The sequence below is a fragment of the Labrus mixtus genome, chromosome 23 (assembly GCF_963584025.1).
Source record: "Labrus mixtus chromosome 23, fLabMix1.1, whole genome shotgun sequence".
Taxonomy (NCBI): Eukaryota; Metazoa; Chordata; class Actinopteri; order Labriformes; family Labridae; genus Labrus; species Labrus mixtus.
The window spans coordinates 2,845,801-2,866,554 of NC_083634.1; the positions used below are offsets into that span (position 1 = coordinate 2,845,801).

The 20,754-nt window shown below is 40.2% G+C and overlaps 1 protein-coding gene across 1 annotated transcript; it reads left to right on the forward strand.

Annotated features, from left to right (window-relative positions):
• Positions 1–79: 79 nt before the first annotated feature.
• On the forward strand, positions 80–18,500 carry LOC132958238 (interleukin-13 receptor subunit alpha-1-like). The gene is made up of 10 exons (XM_061030951.1): positions 80–244; positions 2,823–2,965; positions 6,895–7,057; positions 7,143–7,242; positions 8,765–8,931; positions 9,103–9,233; positions 10,873–11,026; positions 12,370–12,469; positions 16,853–16,937; positions 17,033–18,500. The coding sequence occupies exons 1-10, from the start codon at positions 169–171 to the stop codon at positions 17,126–17,128; spliced, it is 1,215 nt and encodes a 404-aa protein (XP_060886934.1). The 5' UTR covers positions 80–168; the 3' UTR covers positions 17,129–18,500.
• The last annotated feature ends 2,254 nt before the right edge of the window (positions 18,501–20,754 follow it).

The following is a 20,754-nucleotide window of genomic DNA, read 5'->3' on the forward strand; positions in this document are numbered from 1 at the left end:
GGCTCCTCCCCCGCTGTTGCCTCCGACAAGGTGTGTTTACTGACTGTTTCCTTCACATAGACGCGTTCTTCTGCTCTCGTCTGTCTTTACCTGATCAGGACTCTCTAGAATTAACCACAACAAGAGTAGTTGTGTTTTCCTCCAGAGGATCTACAGGAGAGGAACATCATGACTTTTCATATGGACTTCTTTATCGCCTTGTTAACATGCGCCGCAGTGACTCTGGTACTCCACAGTAAAGCAGGTAAACACACTTTTATTTCCTGACTTTCGACCTGGAATTAGACTTTGGACGAGAAGTTTGAGGAGCTGGTTTGAAGTCTTTTTGTCGACCACACACACATTCACATTAGTGCCACTGTTGAATGACGTAGCCTCTTCTGACGGGATATCACACTATGGAAACAACTTATACCTTTAACATCAGAAATAATATTTAGTAACATTTAGTATGCTAAATGAATGTTAACCACACGATGGGACTGTTTTATCTTGCACATTTAATTCTGTAATGTGGTACTTAACTTGGATTATATTTTACATAATTGGCCTATAGTATAATTAAGTCAAATAGGTTTATGAAATAGTCTGGTTTTTTTTTGGCCCGGGTTTAGACCGCCTGGCTTTTATTTAAATGATGTTATCGGAAACTGAAGGTGATTAAAAAGTTCCTTTTGTGGTGTGTTTTTTCTCCTCACAGGTTGTTAGTATTTTGTGACATTTCCGGACTTCAAAAAAAAAAAAAAAGCTTTTTAATGTTGGACAATTTGTGAAAAATTATCTTTACATTTCGATAACAATTATGAACACACCAAATGCTCCACCAACAAAGAAATCCATTTGGTTTCGGTGACTGTAATAACTCCACACAATCTCCCACAGGCAGTGCGTGTGCGTGTTTTGGCTCTTGCTCTTTTCCAGATGCAGAAAGTTGGTTCATTTGTGTGTTCCAAACACAACACGCCCCTAGGCCTACTTCTATTGTTTTTAACTACCGGTTTGGGCATGCACTGCTAATAGTTTTGATTCTAAGTATGTAGCTTATTCTGTGCTGCAGCATTATGGTTTAACACCTTTGACATCGACCTTACACGTTTCTCTAAAGTTGTGTACTTCAGCATTAATTGTGCTACTAAAAACTATTATGATTCCTTCTTGTCTTACAGTCAGAGGTTTCTTCATTTAAGTCTGAATCAAATTAGTGTTTATTGCCAGTAGTCAAAGAGAGGTAGGCCTACTTTTGAATAAAGTAGACAAAGAATATTACACTCATCTGCCACTTTATTAGGTACACCTCGCTGCCGGGTTGGACCCCCTTTTTGACTTCAGAACCGCCTTAATTCTTCATGGCATAGATTCAACAAGGTGCTGGAATCATTTCTTTAGAGATTTTGGTCAATATTGACATGACAGCATCACACAGTTGCTGCGGATTTGTCGGCTGCACATCCATGAGACGGATCTTCAGTTCCACCTCATCCCAAAGGTGATCTGTTGGATTGAGATCTGGTGACTGTTGAAGCTGTTTGAGTACAGTCAACTCATCGTCATGTTCAAGAAACCAGTTTGAGATGATGTGAGCTTTGTGACATGGTGTGTTATCCTGCTGTGAGTATCCATCAGAAGACGGTTATCATAAAGGGTTGGACATGGTCAGAAACAACGCTCAGGTAGGCTGTGGCGTTTAAATGATGCTCAGTTAGCACTCAGGGACCTCGGGTATAACCAGGGGTTATTTGAGTTAATGTTGCCTTTCTATCAGCTTGAACCAGTCTGGCTGTTCTCCTCTGACCTCTGACCTCTGGCATCTTCGCCCAGAGAACTGCCGCTCACTGGATATTTTCTCGTTTTCAGACCGTTCTCTGTAAACCCTTGTGCGTGAAAATCCCAGTAGATTAGCAGTTGCTGAAAATCACCTTTCTTCCTCATTCTGGTGCTCGGTTTGAACTTCAGCAGATCGTCTTGACCACGTCTACATACCTAACTGCATTGAGCTGCTGCTCCCGTGTGATAGGCTGGTTAGGTATTTTCAATAACAAGCAGTTGAACAGCTGTTCTAATAAAGTGGCCGCTGAGTGTCGATTTAATGTGTCCTCATATCTTGAACTGCAAATGTTGTGAAAGAGCTGCCCAGTTTGTGCAGGAATGTGTTAACTAAAATCAAAATAAGTGTCATAATGGAGAGCAGGCCATTGGTTGTGCATTGGTTTTGCATTTTAAAATGTAGCCGCGGAGCTCCTTGACAGAAAGCTCAGCCGACACGACAAACTATCCCAGAATGCATTTTGAACTTCGTTGTGAAATATGCGTTTGTGAAAATGAGACAAAAGTGGCCGAAACAGACCAAAGGGAAGTGAAAGCTTGCATTTTGTTCTTTGCTTTTTTTTTTTGAATGCCCGCGACAGTACACCCATGTTTTTATGCAATGAATTCTCTCTTGCAGATGTTCATCAGTAATCAGTGAAAAAACGAACATTTAAGAGGTCAAGTTCATGGAGAATGTTAGTCTATGGGTTTCAAATGTCTTAGAGTTGGCAGAGGAATACACTCTGAAAGATATTTAGGTTCCAGTAAACCTGTTTGGGGAGTGTTGTAAAACGATACCTTCCTTTAAGCTTTAATTCTTTATCAAATAAATACTACCATTGTAGAGAAACTGTGCTTTGTTGAGTTAACCTGAGCTTTGTTGTGACCACAGTTATGTCTGAAATATTCCTGGCCTTGTTTAACCTCCTAAAAGCTCTCTCTTTTTTTCAACAGCATGATTCACACTGAAAAGGTGGCTATAGGATGAATTCCTCTTTTCTTTCCCTTGCCGACAGATTGCCCTCCTCCACCGACGAGGCTGACACATCGGTGGATCGACCCGTTTACCGTGAACGTGTCCTGGGAGAAGCCCCGAGGTGTGCAGGACGGCAGCGAGGTCACGTACAAATACAGCCTGGTGAAGAACGGAGAAGAAGAAGTAAGAAAAGTCAAACTCTTTGGTGCTTGGGGGGGGGGGAACCTTTTCAGTGTTGCATCCACATTATCGGAGAACAACATCCAACTCAGTTATGGGTTGTTGGCAGTACAGACCACTTAAAATAACAATACTGCAAACCAAAAACCAGATTTCACAATTAAAAAAAAAAAAAAAAAAAGTTTTTTTTTAGAGCCTGACCGATTAGTCGGCCAGCTGATAATATCAGCCGATATTAGCATATCAAGTGAGTATCGGTATTGGCTAATTTATCGTATATATGCGCCTATATGACTGGATTTATTGACCAGTCAAAAAGCATTTCATTTGAGTTTCTAGTATAAAACAAGTAGTTCTCTTTCACCAGCAGAGTTCACTTTAACAAGCATGGTCAAAGAGTTACTTTCCAGTTGAGCGGCCATCTTGTCTTGGTTATACTGTATATAGGAGCTATTTACTTGTTGTTAGAATTAGTTTGGTATTTAGTTTACTAATATTTGGTTGGTGTTGTTTATTTAGTTATTCAACATGTTTTCTTTATTTTGGGTAATATTTTCTTTTGCTAGTTGTTTGTTTAGTACATTTAGTTTTGCATTAGTATTTTTGTGAGGTGTTTGGGTAACACTGTGGGCACCACAGGTCATTTAGGTAAGAGGCAGGTAGAGGACCAGCATGCACCTGGGCAGGCCTATGTTTTTTTAGCAGCACAAGAGAGGCAGCAGGATCCATGATTTCTTTGTTCTTTTGTTTGTTTGCTTCTTTTTTTTTGACCAAATAAAACACCAGCAGCGCAGATCTTTAGCATGGACAGTGGACTTCTTTTGCCTGCGTACATCACACCACCATGGTGCACCAGTGGTCATTTGATCATGTTTGATATAAGTTTATTTAGATTTTTTCGGACAAATAGTCACTACACTGTATTTCTTTTCCACAAGTGTTTGATATCTGCATTTAAGGGATCAACGCAACAAATGTGTGAATGTATATCTATCTATCTCTACAGATTTCACACATCTAAGAAAGATATTTGGTCGATATATATCGGTATCATTTTTTTTTCTCCCCAATATCGATATCAGTATCAGCCCCAAAAATCACATATCGGTCGGGCCCTATTTTGCGACAGCAGGAAGACACTATGTCGGCTTAACTACAGTGGGACAAAAGGGACAAAAGAGAATGTGTTCAATGCAATGGCAGGTTCAATTCTGACTTTAATGGTATAGTTTGTTATTTTTAAAGTTGAGTTTTATGAGTTCAGGCACAGAGCACACACAGCTAGGCTCTACATTGTAGCAGACCGTTACATTTGCTCGACCCTTCTGCTCATTTTTAGAAAAACCGAGCTGAAGTACGTCGGAGTAAATGTAAACTATAATGAACAAAGATCAACAGTGCTTTACTTTTCTGCTAACAAGCCCCTCTCTTTAAGCACCTGAGTGTTTGACCTTGGCCCCGCCTGTTGGGAAAGTTCTGTCCCGCTCAGAGTTGCCTCATGGTCTCTGTGCAGTATCATCGTTACACGAGCTGTGTAACTGTGCCTATCGTCGGATGTTTCCATGAAGTACTGTGTCATTGACTGCCTCTCGGATTAGTCATGCAGCACTTAAACCAGGAAGGAAGGTTTTTGAAAATCTAATTAAAGGTCAAATAGTTTTCTATTTATTTGTGTAATGAACAGGGTGTGATTTATGAAAAGAAAGCTGATCAAAGCCGGTGTTCTTGAAGCTTGTTTTGTCTTCTAAACAAAGCACTGTGAGCAATTCTTTATTGTTTTACTTACAGTAACTAAACTACATTTTAAAGAGCCAGACAGAAATTGCAGACATATTTTGACATTAGTAAGCTAGATCTTTCTTTCTTCATACCTTGTTCTTTCCTCACAAGCACACATCTGTGATTTTTTTAAGACAAACAATAAGGCTACACACTTAAAATTATGATGATAGCAACGCTCAAGAATAAGGAAGTTATCTTAAAACCTCAAGAAGTGCTCTGGACATTAAAATCACTGGTTATGTATATGCCTACTTGCAAATAAAGCAATCTACCTAAAGGAGCAACATGTAAGATATCTTCTGAATACAATAACAAAATAACCTTTCTCTCTGATCAGACATTAAGGAAACATGCTAAAGTTCTGGTTTCTCTGACAACAATGCAGCAGCCAGTATGTCCTCCTTCTAACTTTAGATTCTGGTCCTGAATGATCTGGATTTGTTTGGACCAGAGAGGGTAGGCGCTTTTAAGGCCCCCCCACACGGCCGTTTTGGACGCCCTCTGTTTGCCAGATATGAGAGCAGTTATCAGGTCAACAGGTGTTGCAGCGATGGAAGCGGTCAAGAGAAGTGGTTCGGATAGAAGTGATTGTACCCGACCTAAAAAGCCTCTGCATGTTTCTAATAAGCTCCACGAGCAGAAACGTGCTCAAACTAGGATCAATATTGGAGATGCTTTTGAAAAATGGAGAGAGGTTAGAACACAGAAAGGTTTACAGACTGATGCAGAGCTGGATAAACACTGAAGCTTCAGTGTCCACCACATGGCGACCTGTGCGTGCCTCGACTCTAGAGAAGAGGGGGTGAGGGGGAGACAGCTCTCTCCAAATATTTAGATTTTGGACTGCAGTACGTCCGTTTCAAACACTAGGGTTCAGAATTACATATTGATCCTTGAAAAGGCAGACTTTTATTTAGATTTAATAATTGTATACATATATTTTAAAAGCATTTATGTGATCAGTGGTGAAGTAGAAATTCAAATTATGAGTGGGGAGAAGTTTTGCCCCCCCCCTCCTACACACACACACACACACACACACTTCCCCTCTTAAATGTCATTCATCAAAGAAAGTTATATGTCCATATTAGGACCCGACCGATATGGCATTTTCAGGGGAGATACTGATAACGATATCAGGGAGAGAAAAAATCAGATGTCGATATTTATCTCAATTCTATCTATGATCATTAGAGATAGATAAAGATATACTCATTTACCTGGTTGATGCCTTAAATGTGGTTATCAAAAACTTGTGGAAAAGATATTTAACATAGACAAGATGGTCACTCGACTGGAAAGTAACTGTGCATGTATGTGCGTCACCGCTTGCTTGTTGTGTTCCATATAGCGCCCTCTGGTGGTGAAAAAGAACTGCTAGCGTAATACACTGAAACACAAATGAAATGCTATTCAACTGGTGAATAAAACTCGTAATATCTGCAAAAAAGTTTGCCGATACCGATAGTCACTGTTTTTTTTTAAATATCGGCCGATATTTAAATCAATCAGGCTCTAGTCCACATCCCCCCCCTCCAGCAAATCACACCCTGTGTACAATGGTTCTCTGATGATCAGGCAGCTGTATTCATGTTGACGTCTTGAATAGACTTCTACACTTTGAAGTTCTTTTTTTTTTACTCTTGCACCTGCATTGTTTTTTGTGCGTTCATTCAATGAAGGATTTTCAGTTTGGTGAATCCAAGTAGCACATGAAGGAGATGTGTATAAAAAAATGATAATATGAAAGTGTTTTTGCCCTGGGCTCATTTCTTTGTGCATACAAAGAAAACATAAAACACAACCATTGTCACCACAGAGATATTCAACACATGAATTGTTTTTGCAGGAAGCCCAGAGGACACATCATATATTCACTTAGTTTCACTGACACAGACAAAGAGGAGTTTTTAAACCAGTTCCTCCTGCATGATGCATAAACACACTGCTGAGCTGATGAGCTGAATCTCTCGCTGTCTTTTGTTGCCGGTTTTACACTGACATGTTAGAGCCCGTCTGTTTAGTCATTTTGGGACTTACTTGTTACATCTGACCTCCAGCCTTAGTTTGTGATTAAAGGCTGACGACAGAGATTTTAAAATATGTGTCAGCAGGTATTAATGCCTTCCTATTGTTCTTCTTTTTCCCAGGTCACAGGTACAACGGTGAGGAATTTCACAGTCACCTGCCTCACAGAAGAGATGGATTCTGATCGCTGGACGTACAGCGTTTGGACGGATAGCAGTCCAAATTGTAGAAGCTCCAATGAGAGCATGCGGGTCAACATAACGTTCAAATACCCCAAACCCAGAGGTAAGAAGAGTGAGCTCAACTGAAAATACCAGGAGTCTTTTTTTTTTTTGTATGCATGTGACACCTTTGTTGTTGCTCTGTGCAGCTAAAGTGGTGAAAGACTTCAAATGTGTCATCCACGGCAATGAGATGGACTGCTCCTGGATCCCTGTGGATCCATCTCTTAAGCTGAAGCTCTCCTACAGGTGAGTTTTTATGATTGAAAAGATTTAGTACACAGAGGCATTCAGAGTCTTTATGATTATACCAATCCCATTTTGCAAGGATTCATTTCCCTTTTTCTTTTGAGGCTGAAGAGTAAAGGTCTTTTTTTCTATAGGGGTTTATGGTGTTCATAAAGAGTTTAATGGTAGGGTGTTTCCTCTGAAGATGGTATGTTGTTATCGCTCTTACTTTACATCCATGCAAATCTTTGAATGGTCTGTGCCCCTCTTACTTCGACCTTTATGAATCATCTAAGGTACAAACAGGAGGAAGCGAAATCAAGTGCCATATCCAGAGTCGCCATCATTAAAAGCCCCACTCCTTTCCTGAAAGGCTTTTTTATTTTTTGTACATACTTTATCAATCCCTGAGGGGAAATTCTGGTTTCACACTCTGTTATTTAGAGACATTCATCTCATACACATAGGCGCGACATATAGACAAGACCCAGTGGTGATTGTAGAGTCTGTTAGGGCCCTAGGCAAAAATTGGGGGGGAATTGGGGGGCCCGCCAACCAGCGTTCAGCAGGGCAATGATAATGAGTACTGTCAAATGGGGCCCCCTTATGGAGGTTTCCTACTGTCATTGCAAAATTTGTTTGTATTTGATCATATGACCCCTCTATTCCAGCCCTGCTCAGAACAGGCTGTTTCTGTGTCTGTTCCTTTAAATATGTAAATGAGCTGTGTCTGACCACGCCCCCTCTCTGGAAGGGCTCGGGTGTACTCAGTGCTTTCTCGCTACATGCCCTATTGTTTACAGTGAGAAAGCAGACTCAGAGGGCAGAACAAACACCTAGCTGTGGGAGTGTCACCCACCTGGGGGAGGGGCTACTGCCCTTTGTGATGTCACGAAGGGAAAAGCTACAAACGTCCTGTTTGAGCACACATTTTCTGAAAAGTGATGCAGGGAAAAGATGGAGAGGATGGACTTTTCTCATCATTGGGGGGTTTGTAGACAGACTAGAGACATGTGTAGAAAACAACATGGTGAAGCGTAGGGTCCTCTTGTTTGATTTCCTTTTTACAAAATGTACACTGTTCAGCTTCTCATACAGCACGTAGAAAGTCAGGAAAAAACGGGATATAATCTGAAATACAAAGGTCTAAAAAGCTGAGCTTTTTGACTAGAAATCTTGATTCAGTTTTGTTTGAGCATAAAATGAATTCACTACACATAATATACTTTTTCCTGAAATGACATATGTCACATGTGATATGATCACATGTGACATATTCATAGATCCATAGATTGAACAAAAGCCTGCAGGTATGAGATTTGAAATGTTAATTCAGGGCTGCAGGTGTTTCAAATGTAGTCACTGACTTCAGGTGTGTTTATCAATCCTCATCTAGTTTAGCAACAGATAATCTTTTGGGCTTTGTGGACATCTAGTGGTGGCTGATGGAATTGCATCGTCTGTAGTTGATAAGAGCACAGTGAGGACAAAGCCACTGTGACCCTTATTAATACTTGTTTTATTTCTCCTTCTGTCCTCACAGGATGTGTGGACTTTCAGAGGAAGTTTTAAAAGGTTTAAAGGAGTGCCGCAAGCTTTACAGAAATGAAACGAGGACCAGTTGTCGCCTGAAAGTCGACGCCACAATGAGTGACATCTGCATCTTTGTGGAGACTGACGCTGGAATGAGCACCTTTATAGCTGAGCTTGGTAGGTATCACTCCTTTGCCGTTAATTATTAAGTAACTCTGCAAATATGAAAATAACTTTTCGAACAATTTTTCCCTTCCAGAAATGTTTAAATATTGCATCTTTTTATTTTCATTTAAAAGTCTTTCAGTTCAAATAAACAAATGCTGCTTTCTTCTTCATCTTCCTCAGAGGTCCCTTCACCAAAGATGAGCGTCAGAGAAGAAGGTGACCATCTCAAGCTGAGCTGGAAACCTCCAGAGGTCGGGGAACAATGCGTATGGTTTTATGAAGTCTGCTACACCCGTTGCAGTGATCCTGAAGTAAGTTGTCATGCAGAAGAGTTTATCCTAGAAGTGTCCTTCATGTAAAGAGATTTTGCATCCGATACTGAGGGAGTCATTTTCAAAGAATGGATCACCGCTGCTGATAGCGCTGATGTTGCCCAGCAGCACAAACACACCCTTTAAATTATAGCAGCTTAACACAAATTGCTCCTCAAGTTTCAAGTTTATATGATTGTCATTGTCACAGCCATATCTCAGACATCCTGAGAGAACTGCACTCATATGCTGACAGTGGCACATACAGCTGCCCGAGTGCGACTTATTCTCAGAGCACACACACACACACACACACACACACACACACACACACACACACACACACACACACACACACACACACACACACACACACACACAGTATTTATGGTTTGCTGATGTTGGAGGTAGCAGCTCTTTTCTTAGGGTCACCGGTGAAGTACAAGTTTTCACTGTCTGTATGGCAGCTTCTTCCCTGTAACAGCAGCTCCTCCAGATGAATCACCTCTGTCCTGACTCCCAGATCCAGACTTTCTTTACACATTTGGAAAACGTTTGCATCTATGTGTCTGCGAGGAGCCTCAGACAGTCCTGTACTACTTTATCATTAGTCTGTAATTACTGAGACTAGCATTTTTTGGTCTTGTGTTTGTGAATTGGATGATTTTTTGGCTCATTTTGAAATGTAAGGAGAACATTTTGTCCTGATGCACCTCAGTGCCAACCAAAGGTCTCTGAGTGCAACTGCAACAGCGTATTAAGCAGAGCCAGCTCTTGGCACAGGCCATATAGGCGGTCGCCTAGAGCGCCGCATGCTGGAGGGGCACTGCTGAAGCCCCCCCACCAAAAAAAATAAATAAATAAATAAAAAACTTACAATTTGAGGGCCAGTCGGCGCCCAATTTCGCCCTTCCCTCATGTTCTGTCTTGAAATTAAGAAATGAACATATGAAGAAATTAAGAATTAAAGAATAATACACTTTGCATCCCTGTTGTTTTAATATATGTTATTATTATTATTATGAGGTTGTCCATATTGTGGTGTCAGGCTTTGAGAAGGGGGGGAGGGGGGATCCTTATCTTGCCTAGGGCACCAAAATGTCTGGAGCCGACCCTGGTATTAAGATAGAAACTTGCAGCCTACCCTTTTCCCCGAGCCCTGCCAATACTGACTCTAGTCCGTCTTCTTGTTCGATCAGTCTCTCTTTTTATTTTTCTTCTTAGCCTCGTCATCGTCCTCTTCCATCTCTTAGCCTCAGCTATAGTATGAAACTGTAACGAGACCGGCTTTCTGGGTTTCTTTTTGTCTGAAGGCTGGTGGGCCGTAAAGTACCCTAAAGCTGTACACTTTTCTTCTTAGAGAACCTCTGCACGCTGTCAAAGTTACATAGTGCTGATAACAGGTGATGTCTGATGATGTATTATTTGCGAGACCAACAACCAGGGAAGAAGAGTCTGCACCATCCATACAGTGATATGAAGTGTTGCGTGCAGATCATTCACCATTATTGTGTCTCTCAATCTGAATGCAGATTTTCAGTTGCAGATACAATTAACATGAAAGTCTGTATTTAAGTTATATGTGAGTAATATCTATGTATATACAACTAAATGGTTTTATGTCCTTTCTACTTTTTAGGTTTTGTGCCGGAACAAAACTGTGGTGTCGGGTAGAGAGCACTCGTTAAACATGCCCTACGATAACAGCTGCCTTTACCAGATCCGATCCAGAGTCAAGACCTACAAATACTGCAAGAAAATCTCCAGCGGCTTCAGTGAAGTTGTGACTTACGGTAAAATGCAGCACCATTTCTACCCTGACTGATTTCTCAGACTCTGTTTATTGAATAAGTCGTTGAGATACAATGAGATAGGGAAAGGCTTTTTATACAGTGACATGACATGAAGTCAAGTCGTGTGTATTTGTAAAGCACATTTAAAAACAGCTGACTAAAGAGCTGAACAATGAATAAAGAAAAGAAAGACCAAAAACTTATAGAGCTGATTATACAGGAAGAACTTTATTTAACCTGCTGAAATCCCTCATTGAATCATGCGATGCTTTAGTGTGTTCTTATGTGCTGTCCTGTATATGTTTGTATTGTGTTTTTTTATTTTTTTCATTCTCTCTGTGCAAGGCAAATTCCCCTAGGGGCAATAAAGGTTTCACTCAACAGCACAGCATTTAATGAGACGAAACTGACAAAACAGAAAAGGACAATCCAGTCTATCCTGTGTGAATGTGTCTCTGAGTCATGACTGTCTACAATGAGGGAGAAACAAAAGTCCCGCTGGCTGTGTTTTTGTCAGAACTGTTTTTCCGTGGTAGGGACAGAGGGCTCCTCCCCTTGTGTATAAAAGCTGTTTTAGTCAAGAACTAGAGAGAAGAAGAACATACTCACTGATTATTTGGATGTCACATTAGCGTTTTTAGATCCAGATCATTCCGTGTAAATTTACAGGCCATGTGAAGCTCAGGCTAACTCAAGTGTGCTAACATTAGCATGCTAACACAACAACGCAGACCACAGTCAACTGCAGCTCAAGCAAGGGATAATTATGTCCGCTGATAGCGATTAACGCTGTTTAATTATGTTGCAATCCATTTGATAACTCCTTCATGCAAACGTGAGGGGAGGAGTGTTGAAGTTGTGGCTGGAGGAGAGAGGAGGCTTCACTATGGCAGAGGTGTCACCAAACAGCAGTTTGTTTTGGTTTCATGCTGGTGCTCAAGGGCGACATCTACTGGAACAAGAAGTCGCACATTCTTCCTTTAAATATAACAAAAAATACAATTTGTCAAAGAATCTCTTTACTTGAACACATCAAATGATATTCATCTAAATTGAAGTCCTCTCACATAAAAAAAAAAACATTTGTCTCTAATCCCTAATGAATAGATTACACATGTGTTACTCCTGTCAGTGACTCTGCACATGTTGCTGCTGGTGATTGAGAGATTCTTGTAATTAGACTTAAAGTCCTACACCTGAGCATACACAGTCTGCTGAAGATTCTGGTGGAGAGTTGTTAGAGAACACACTTGTGGTTTTTAAGTTTCAGTATCCATCTTCTGACTTGAATAAAATCATTAACTGCTCTTAAAACTGATGAAAATGCTTTTGTCTTATTCCAGGTTCTAACAAGCCTCCTGACAGGACGCTGACTGTGGTTGCCATTGTCCTCCCCATCATTCTGTCCATCTGTGTACTCCTGTCCTGCTACTGCTTCAGGAGGTACGTTAATTTAAATTTTAAAAAAAGAGCTTTGTTGTAATGTAAATAAAACTCAACCTACCTGCCACAGATGGGGACCTTCACAAAGAACAGATTATGTCTGCTTATAGTTGGATGAGTTGCACATCAGTTGCACCCGCTATCTGCTCCGTCAAAAGGTCCAATTCACCAAGCATATTGCACTACCGATATTCAAGTTTGTCAACGGCCTGTTCCCATGGCTGTTACCAGCTATGAGGACACCGAGGTCCAGACAAGACAGCAAAAATTGTTACCAATCAATATATGAAGCGCTAGATGGCTTTTACTTTGAAAATACTTACACAGAAACGCTACGGAATCACAGCGGGCCCTACACTGCCTCTGTGTTTCTTGCTGCGCTTGACGCGCACCCACCGCCTACTTGTGGAAAAAAAAAAAGCTCTGCAGGTGAGCAGAGAAAGAGAGAGAGAGAGAGCGAGAGAGAGAGAAAGAGAGCGAGCGATGTCTACTGTTAAAACTTTGCAGGGTTGAAATACAGTTGACTTAGCAGATGTGGTGCAGAAACAACTGTCCAGTCCACGTTTATTAAACTATTCAATCAATGCATTCATTATTGTGTGTAAGACACAAAAAGGACAAAAAGACTAGATGAGAATCTCCAGCGGCTTCAGTGAAGTTGTGACTTACGGTAAAACGCAGCACCATTTCTACCCTGACTGATTTCTCAGACTCTGTTTATTGAATAAGTCGTTGAGATACAACGAGATAGGGAAAGGCTTTTTATACAGTGACATGACATGAAGTCAAGTCGTGTGTATTTGTAAAGCACATTTAAAAACAGCTGACTAAAGAGCTGAACAATGAATAAAGAAAAGAAAGACCAAAAACTTATAGAGCTGATTATACAGGAAGAACTTTATTTAACCTGCTGAAATCCCTCATTGAATCATGCGATGCTTTAGTGTGTTCTTATGTGTTCTTATGTGCTGTCCTGTATATGTTTGTATTGTGTTTTTTTATTTTTTTCATTCTCTCTGTGCAAGGCAAATTCCCCTAGGGGCAATAAAGGTTTCACTCAACAGCACAGCATTTAATGAGACAAAACTGACAAAACAGAAAAGGACAATCCAGTCTATCCTGTGTGAATGTGTCTCTGAGTCATGACTGTCTACAATGAGGGAGAAACAAAAGTCCCGCTGGCTGTGTTTTTGTCAGAACTGTTTTTCCTTGGTAGGGACAGAGGGCTCCTCCCCTTGTGTATAAAAGCTGTTTTAGTCAAGAACTAGAGAGAAGAAGAAGAACATACTCACTGATTATTTGGATGTCACATCACAGCGTTTTTAAATCAGAATCATAAAGTTCTGCAAAAAAAAAAAAAAAAAAATTGGTGAATTAAAAAGTGACCAGAATGCAGGAAAAAAAATATAAGCTGCTTACATTTTTTTTTTGGGGGGGTGGAGACACCCCAGACCCCCCAGACCCCCCAGACCCCCATTGCCATGGTTCTGGCAATTTTTACTTTAATATCATGGTTGCTCTGTTTGGATGACCACCTGTGGTTCGGGCTGCACTTGTTCCGCAGATCATTCACACTACAAACAGGAAGTAAATGTGTGTGAGTTTGTGCTGGTTGGGTGTTTAGCTTGGGTTGCACATGAAGGTATCATTTGGGCATGAATTTTGCATGCCTTGAATAAGAGAAAAACATCTGGACCTCACTATTTTCTCAACCCTGGCTAACTTACGGCCCTGCCTGTTCCATGAGGTTTGCTCTTGTTTTTGCGCCTGAGCTGTCTGCACCTCAACACTGTCATGCTGACATGGCTCACTTTAATCCATGTACAGATGCTGAGCTTCCCCATCGTGCAAACGGCCCAGACGCTGAATACATGTAATGTGTCTACGCTTTAGACAGCCCTGATTATGAGACCAGTAATAGTTTCAATGTAATATTGACAGATCATTTATTTTCAGGTCATAAAGAGGTGGATGTTTTGCTATGATCACTTGGACGTTTACACATGACATCATCAATAAATGCTGCGGTGCAGTTTCCGCCAACTCTCAGCGGACAGTTATTCATAACTGTGGGGTCACAGTATCCACACCATCATTTGGGAATTGCAGTTTTTTAATTTTTTTTTGATCATTTGCATATGAAGGAGACGGTTTTGACCCATATCTTTGCACTAAGGCTGATTTAAATACATGCTAACTGCACTAGCGCACACAGCTGCTGTTTGATCTGCAGTGCAGTTTTTGGTAGTGTTTAACCTTTTGCCTGTGCTTTGTGAAATAGATGTCTTGTTTTATTTTAAAGATTTTTTGGGGGGGAATTTTTCCTTTTATTAGAGAGACAGGACAGTGGATGGAGCCGGAAATTAAAAAGGGAAAGCCAGGAAATGTGTTGCGCACACATGCCCTGGGCCTGTCTCATGAAGTAATTGCTTCATGGTGATGACCTAAGCTGGCTACTATGAAACACACACACACTGAAACTTAAGTCGTAGGAGGTTGATTCTACGATTAGGCTCACCTGTTTGCTTGGAACACTGATTTTGAGAGAATTGTTGAATCAGTGAACAGAAAGAAAAAGCCTGAGGGGGGAGAATGAATACCTGTTGTTGCGTCACCCTCAGGCTCAGGTGTGTGGGTGTGCTTCTTGGATGAGCTCCAGCCAATAGGAATGTGTCAGAGGAGTGTTTTATTTACGGGATTATGAACTTCTTCAAGGTGTGATTGATGACATACTAAGCTTTGAAATGTCCTGATAAAAGATGTCTCCGACTTCATCGTCCATTCAGAGTTCATGTGCTTTGGAGTTTTCAAGTTTCCCACACACTGCACGTGTGAACGTTACATTCCTCAATGTGATTGGCTAAACCAGTGGTTATGACATGAAAAATGTATAAATGTACCAGCGAATATTTCTGTGAATACTTCTTTTTTTTGCATACCAGAGGATTTAAGTTAAGTGGAAATTGTTCAGAATGGTTTCAGTAGATTGCTTCAATCAATTCAGTTTGACGACATACAGTAACAGGGAGGATTCTTACAGACTGGACCATTTTTGTGTTAACGGTGACGTCAGTAGAAATGTTCGTTATAGCTTGTAAACACATAATTCAAACTGGAACCCCTCCTCTTGGGCTCAAGGCCACCAGAAGCGCATGCCAACTGCAGAACTTGAGCGTGTACATCATGTGCCTGTAGCTACACTGCAAGCTACCTGAGACTTTCACCTTTGTTGTAATGGAAAAGATGAAAAGGTAGCAAGCTAGCACAGGCAGTGGCGGTTCTAGACCACTTTTACTGAGGGGACCAGGCTGGGGCCGGATGTTTTGTCAGAGAGGGGCACAATCAACCCAGGACAAAGTTTAGTTTATTAGTTTAACAGGGGGGAACAAGCTCAGTGTAACAGGGGCACTGGCCCCTGTTGGCCCCTGCCTAGAACCGCCCATGAGCACAAGCTAACAACTTGTGTTTTGCACTTACCTGTCCGACAGAAAACAGTCCAACTTCCCGTCTGCAGATTAAAAATCAACCCAAGGTTCACCCTCATGTTTGAACGAGCTTTATCCGCTTGGCGTTTCACCTCACTATGATTACTTTTTCTCTTCTTTGTCGCTACGTCCGTAGCATTCGCTGCTTTAATAATAAGCTTATAATATGCTTTTTAAACATTGCTAAAAAAAATTTGATTCATCTAGGGGTATTCTTTAAATCTTTTTCTCGGGTTAATATATATGTATGGGGGGGGGGGGCATTGGTTTTGTGGTTAATTTGTAACAAATGTTTCATGTCATGTATGTCTTTGTAACCTGCTACTGGATGCTTTGAATTTCCCTCAGGATCAATAAAGTATCTATCTATCTATCTATCTATCTATCCATTAAGAAAACCCTAACCGTAACCCAGGCACACCTGAGTTCTATCCTTATCACTCTTTTGAAACTCTGTATATTCTTTCTGTGCCCAAGTAGGGGCTGAGGTTTAGTGTATCTGATTCAGTGATATGACTCCTACAATTGTGACTTCATTTGTCTTTTGCTTAAGTCGCTCAGAATAAATAATACTATTCTTTAACAAAGATAAGGACCCTTTCTCTGAAACAGCTTCTATTCTACATGTATTTTGTTTTTCAGGAAGACTTACTGTGCAGGTTGTTTCTTTCCACTTATATCTATTCTTTTTATATTTTGTATTTTAAGTTGAGTTTAAGCTTTAAGTTGTATTTAAATTGACACTTTATATTTTAGGTTTAACATGTTTCGTCTACTTGCACTGTTGTTAATTTACTGCTCTGTGTGCATTTGAATTGCCCCCCGGGGACAAATAAAGTTTTTTGAATTGAATTGAATTCTGTCTTTGACATTCTTCCTGCTGTGTGCTCTGTTACAGACACAGCGCCATCATCTGCCCAAACATACCAGATCCATCAGCAATCTTCAAGGAAATGATGATGAACGGAAACAAAGATCTAAAGGTAAACTTTAGGGAGAAAAAAAACAACAACAACTCTCCTTCCCCCTTCTGCATCCACAAACACTCACCACACTTCTCTCTCTCTCTGTTTTTCAGACTCCAGGGAGTCTGTACACGCCGGTGCCAGAGCCCATTGAACCCTGCAGAATTACCCCAATAACTGAAAACAGCGGCCTCCAGCAAAACGTATGACTTGTTCGTCTGCACGGCGATGTCTGCAGTGCAGCTGGACCTCCAACTCTGGGTGACTTTGTGTGAGGAGCATGAACAGTGAAACTTAATATCAGGCTGATAAACTCAGCTATACTGACCTCTACTGGTTAAAAGCTGCATAGATCCACAAGGCAGTGTCTGAGCAAGAAGTGAGAAAGTAGAATGTAGGGAATGGGGTCGTCCTGATGCCGAAGGCGGAATTTTTAAACTTTGATGTGACGTTACTACGGCAACAAAAATAGAAGTCTTAGGCATACAATATTGGTTAATGTTGGTTATATGTAATTATGTAATTACCAAAATTGCAAGTTGCACAGTCTTAATTGCACAGAATTGTGACAACCTGAGATGATAAACTCTCCTACTCGTTGTGAAATTTGATTGAGGTGGAGCTCATTTGGAACCGTTTTGTTTGTATGTAACGACAGACTTTACTTGTATATAATGTGATGTAATTTAATTTATTACAAAGCATAATGTTTTACAAGCTCTTCTTCATACGTTTTGAATGCAAAGAAAATGTAACGTAACCAAAGCTGTAAAAAAAAAAAAAAATGGCTGTGAAGTAAATGTACTTAGACTTCAACACTGGACCTCCAATGCACTTGTTCTGTACAGTTCTGTATCACTGCAGCTAGGTGCCAACTTCACCCGCCTGATGTTGGCAACACAAGACATTAAGCTGCTGTTTGAGTCTCTAAAAATATGAACATACAAGTTCATATTTGTATACACACACGCAGGGCTGCTGAGGATTTCTAAGGACAGGATATGCACTGTATCCCTGGAGCAACATAAAAGGTCATCCAGCTATGGACCCGGAAATATAAACAGGAAGTAAAGGTTTGCCCTGCTGCCTGCTTTGTGCTGATATCCTCACGCTGGACTTTTTGATAGAGTGCAGGACTGCGAGTGGACCATGTGGAAGCTGTGTCCAATGTGAACTGAGAGGAAGGCTGGTTCATCCCTCGATGACTGCACGACAAGACTAAGTCATAAAAAATGGAGACTTGCTTCTGTGGAGGCGAGCAAATCAACTCATGGCCACTGGACAATAGAAAGGAAGCCATTACCATAACGTGGAACACATCAACTTCTTTCTTGTGTCTTCCCTAAAGACTGAACAGGAAGACTATATTTGCATGCATTGAAAAACAGCTTCATTTGTGTTGTTGTCATGGATACAAAAACTGCCAAATAAGGAACTGATGGAAGGAGTACATGGCAAACAGCACAGGACCACTGCCCTCATGTCACCACTGGAACGCCCACAGTCCAGTCTAAATATCACAGTAATAAACTGAGTTATTTAGAAGGAGGAGCTACGGCAAAGGGGAAATCTTGAATGTTTTATCTTGAGTAAAAAAAATAAAAAAATCCACTTCCTTTTACTCTGTAAACCTTTGTGACTGTACAAAAGAAGTGGAAGTGGCCTCTGGTTTCTTGTTTTGAATGTTGTGACGATGCAGAAATGTGTCTAACTTGCATTCTTTCTAATGGCCAGCAGGGGGCAACTCCAAAATAATGCATAAAGAAGTGTAATTGCACATAATTATATTTTAAAACACTAACAGGATCCTTTCTTCTAAATTGATTTATTACCTCAGTAAACATTTTCCTTTTGGATGTATGGTCTGAAGTGCTACTTTCAAGTCTTCTACAATAAAGAATGATGTTCATTTTTGGGATTCTAGTCCCATTTAGAGTACAGATGATCGCATGTCCACCCTGATGTCCAAGTACGGTTCAGATGGCAAAAATGACATAACTGATGCATTACAATTAGGATTCCAGAAACAGTGGATGAGGTCATGAAGGTTATGCCGGTTTCTTTTCTACAATCTATAATTAGACTATAATTACAGCATCTCCAAAGTGTACACTATGTTGTCACTCAGGATATGAACTCTACTGGCTGGATGTTTTGTTCCTATTTTGGATGGAATAACTTTTCCTACACGACTTGATCTGATTGATTTGACTCTTCAAAATCCCTACAGTAACGCGCAGAGCGACCTTTGTACACACCTCACACAACGACAGAGTTGTGTAGAAGTCACTCAACTCTGAAAACTTGATTCCAAGTCTGAAGTTAGTGTGATCTTTTGTCTTCTTTCACATGCACTAACACACCTACATCCACAATGCCATATCACCATTAGTCACACACGCTTCCTTCCTTAAACCATGGAGGGAAGCTTTTTTTTTTTTTGCTTCTATTGTGTTGCACTTTTTGATTATTTTGATTGCTTTAATAGAGATTACGAAAACAGAAGGTGGTTTGTGGGATTACGATTGCATTGTTTTTTTTCGTCTCAGCCATCTATGTCATCATGGTTTAAGAAGAAATGAGAATTGACATGTCACAGCCTCAAGGTTGGGAAGGCGTGAGAGCTACCATCTTTAACATTTCTGTGAAAATTTCAACTTAAATTCTTACGTAGGATTGATTTCATATCGTTACTGTGAGTGGATTTCCCAGGCAGTGCATTCACTGGTTATGCACATTGTTAAATATCACAATGTCGTTCTGAGAAGTTGTTGCATGCTAGTCTAGAAGATAAAGAAACAATCTATTTTTTTAAACTAAACAAGCTAACAGACTAATGAATTGTTGAATATTGTCATTGTGTATTTTTTGGGGAATTGATCCCTGTTTGACTGTAGAGGGAGCTTTTTGGAGGAAACTCATTTCAGTGTTATTTTTGGTTTGAATGTGATTTTTTTAAACTATATATAGCCTACAGTAGCTATATATATATATATATATATATATGTATATATTTTACAAATCAGCATTGTTGAAATTATTTATTTTCTATAAAAATAGGCTACCTATGAAGGTTCAGTTCACCTAAAACATGTCTCCCTTGGGGTGTTGCTTTACTTCAATGTCTTCCATTGAGAAGTATTACAAGCTATATTTTCAAAATTACGACAGAGGATTAGGGCCACGTTAAAAAAAAATAATAATAATTTCGAGATTAAAGTCGTAAATTTACGAGTTTATTCTCGTAAATTAACGAGTTCAAGACCAGCCTGCACGAAAATGATGAAAGTAGAACTCGTAAAGTCTTTAAAGAATAAAAGAATAAAGTGGTTATTTTAGTCTATATCAGAAGAGCAGCAGCATCCTGTTCTCAAATGACAAACATGGAGCATCTTGTCCTAAAGGTTTCACTAATAAGGAAATAGGATACTTCCTTGTGTAGTCGATAAAAACAGTTCAAGAGAAGTTTTCACTTCAACTTGTAAGACCTTGTTTCTCTGTAAAATGATGAACAGGACACAAACTGTCTCTGCACATGAGACACTTTAACAAGGCAGACCGATAACACACACAAATAGTTGTGTTGTTTACTTATGCAGATATGAAACTACACATGCTTTTGGCACATCATCATCTTCACATTGTCAGAAAATATCATCACCCTGAAAAGATACTGCAAGAAACTGAAGAAAGAAGCACACTGACTGGGAGGAAGCTGTCTGCCGAGGAAAAGACTTTAAGAGTTCTACATTCATCATTTCACGCAGGCTGGTCTCTGACTCGTTAATTTACAAGATTATTCTCGTAAATTAATTAAATTTAACCTCGAAATTTA

Excerpts from the sequence above, each read along its gene's own strand:
- LOC132958238 (XM_061030951.1), top strand. The coding sequence starts at position 169 with ATGACTTTTCATATGGACTTCTTTATCGCCTTGTTAACATGCGCCGCA. Across the intron at positions 7,058-7,142 it reads CAAATACCCCAAACCCAGAG|CTAAAGTGGTGAAAGACTTC; the intron begins GTAAGAAGAGTG and ends TGCTCTGTGCAG. Across the intron at positions 8,932-9,102 it reads CACCTTTATAGCTGAGCTTG|AGGTCCCTTCACCAAAGATG; the intron begins GTAGGTATCACT and ends CATCTTCCTCAG.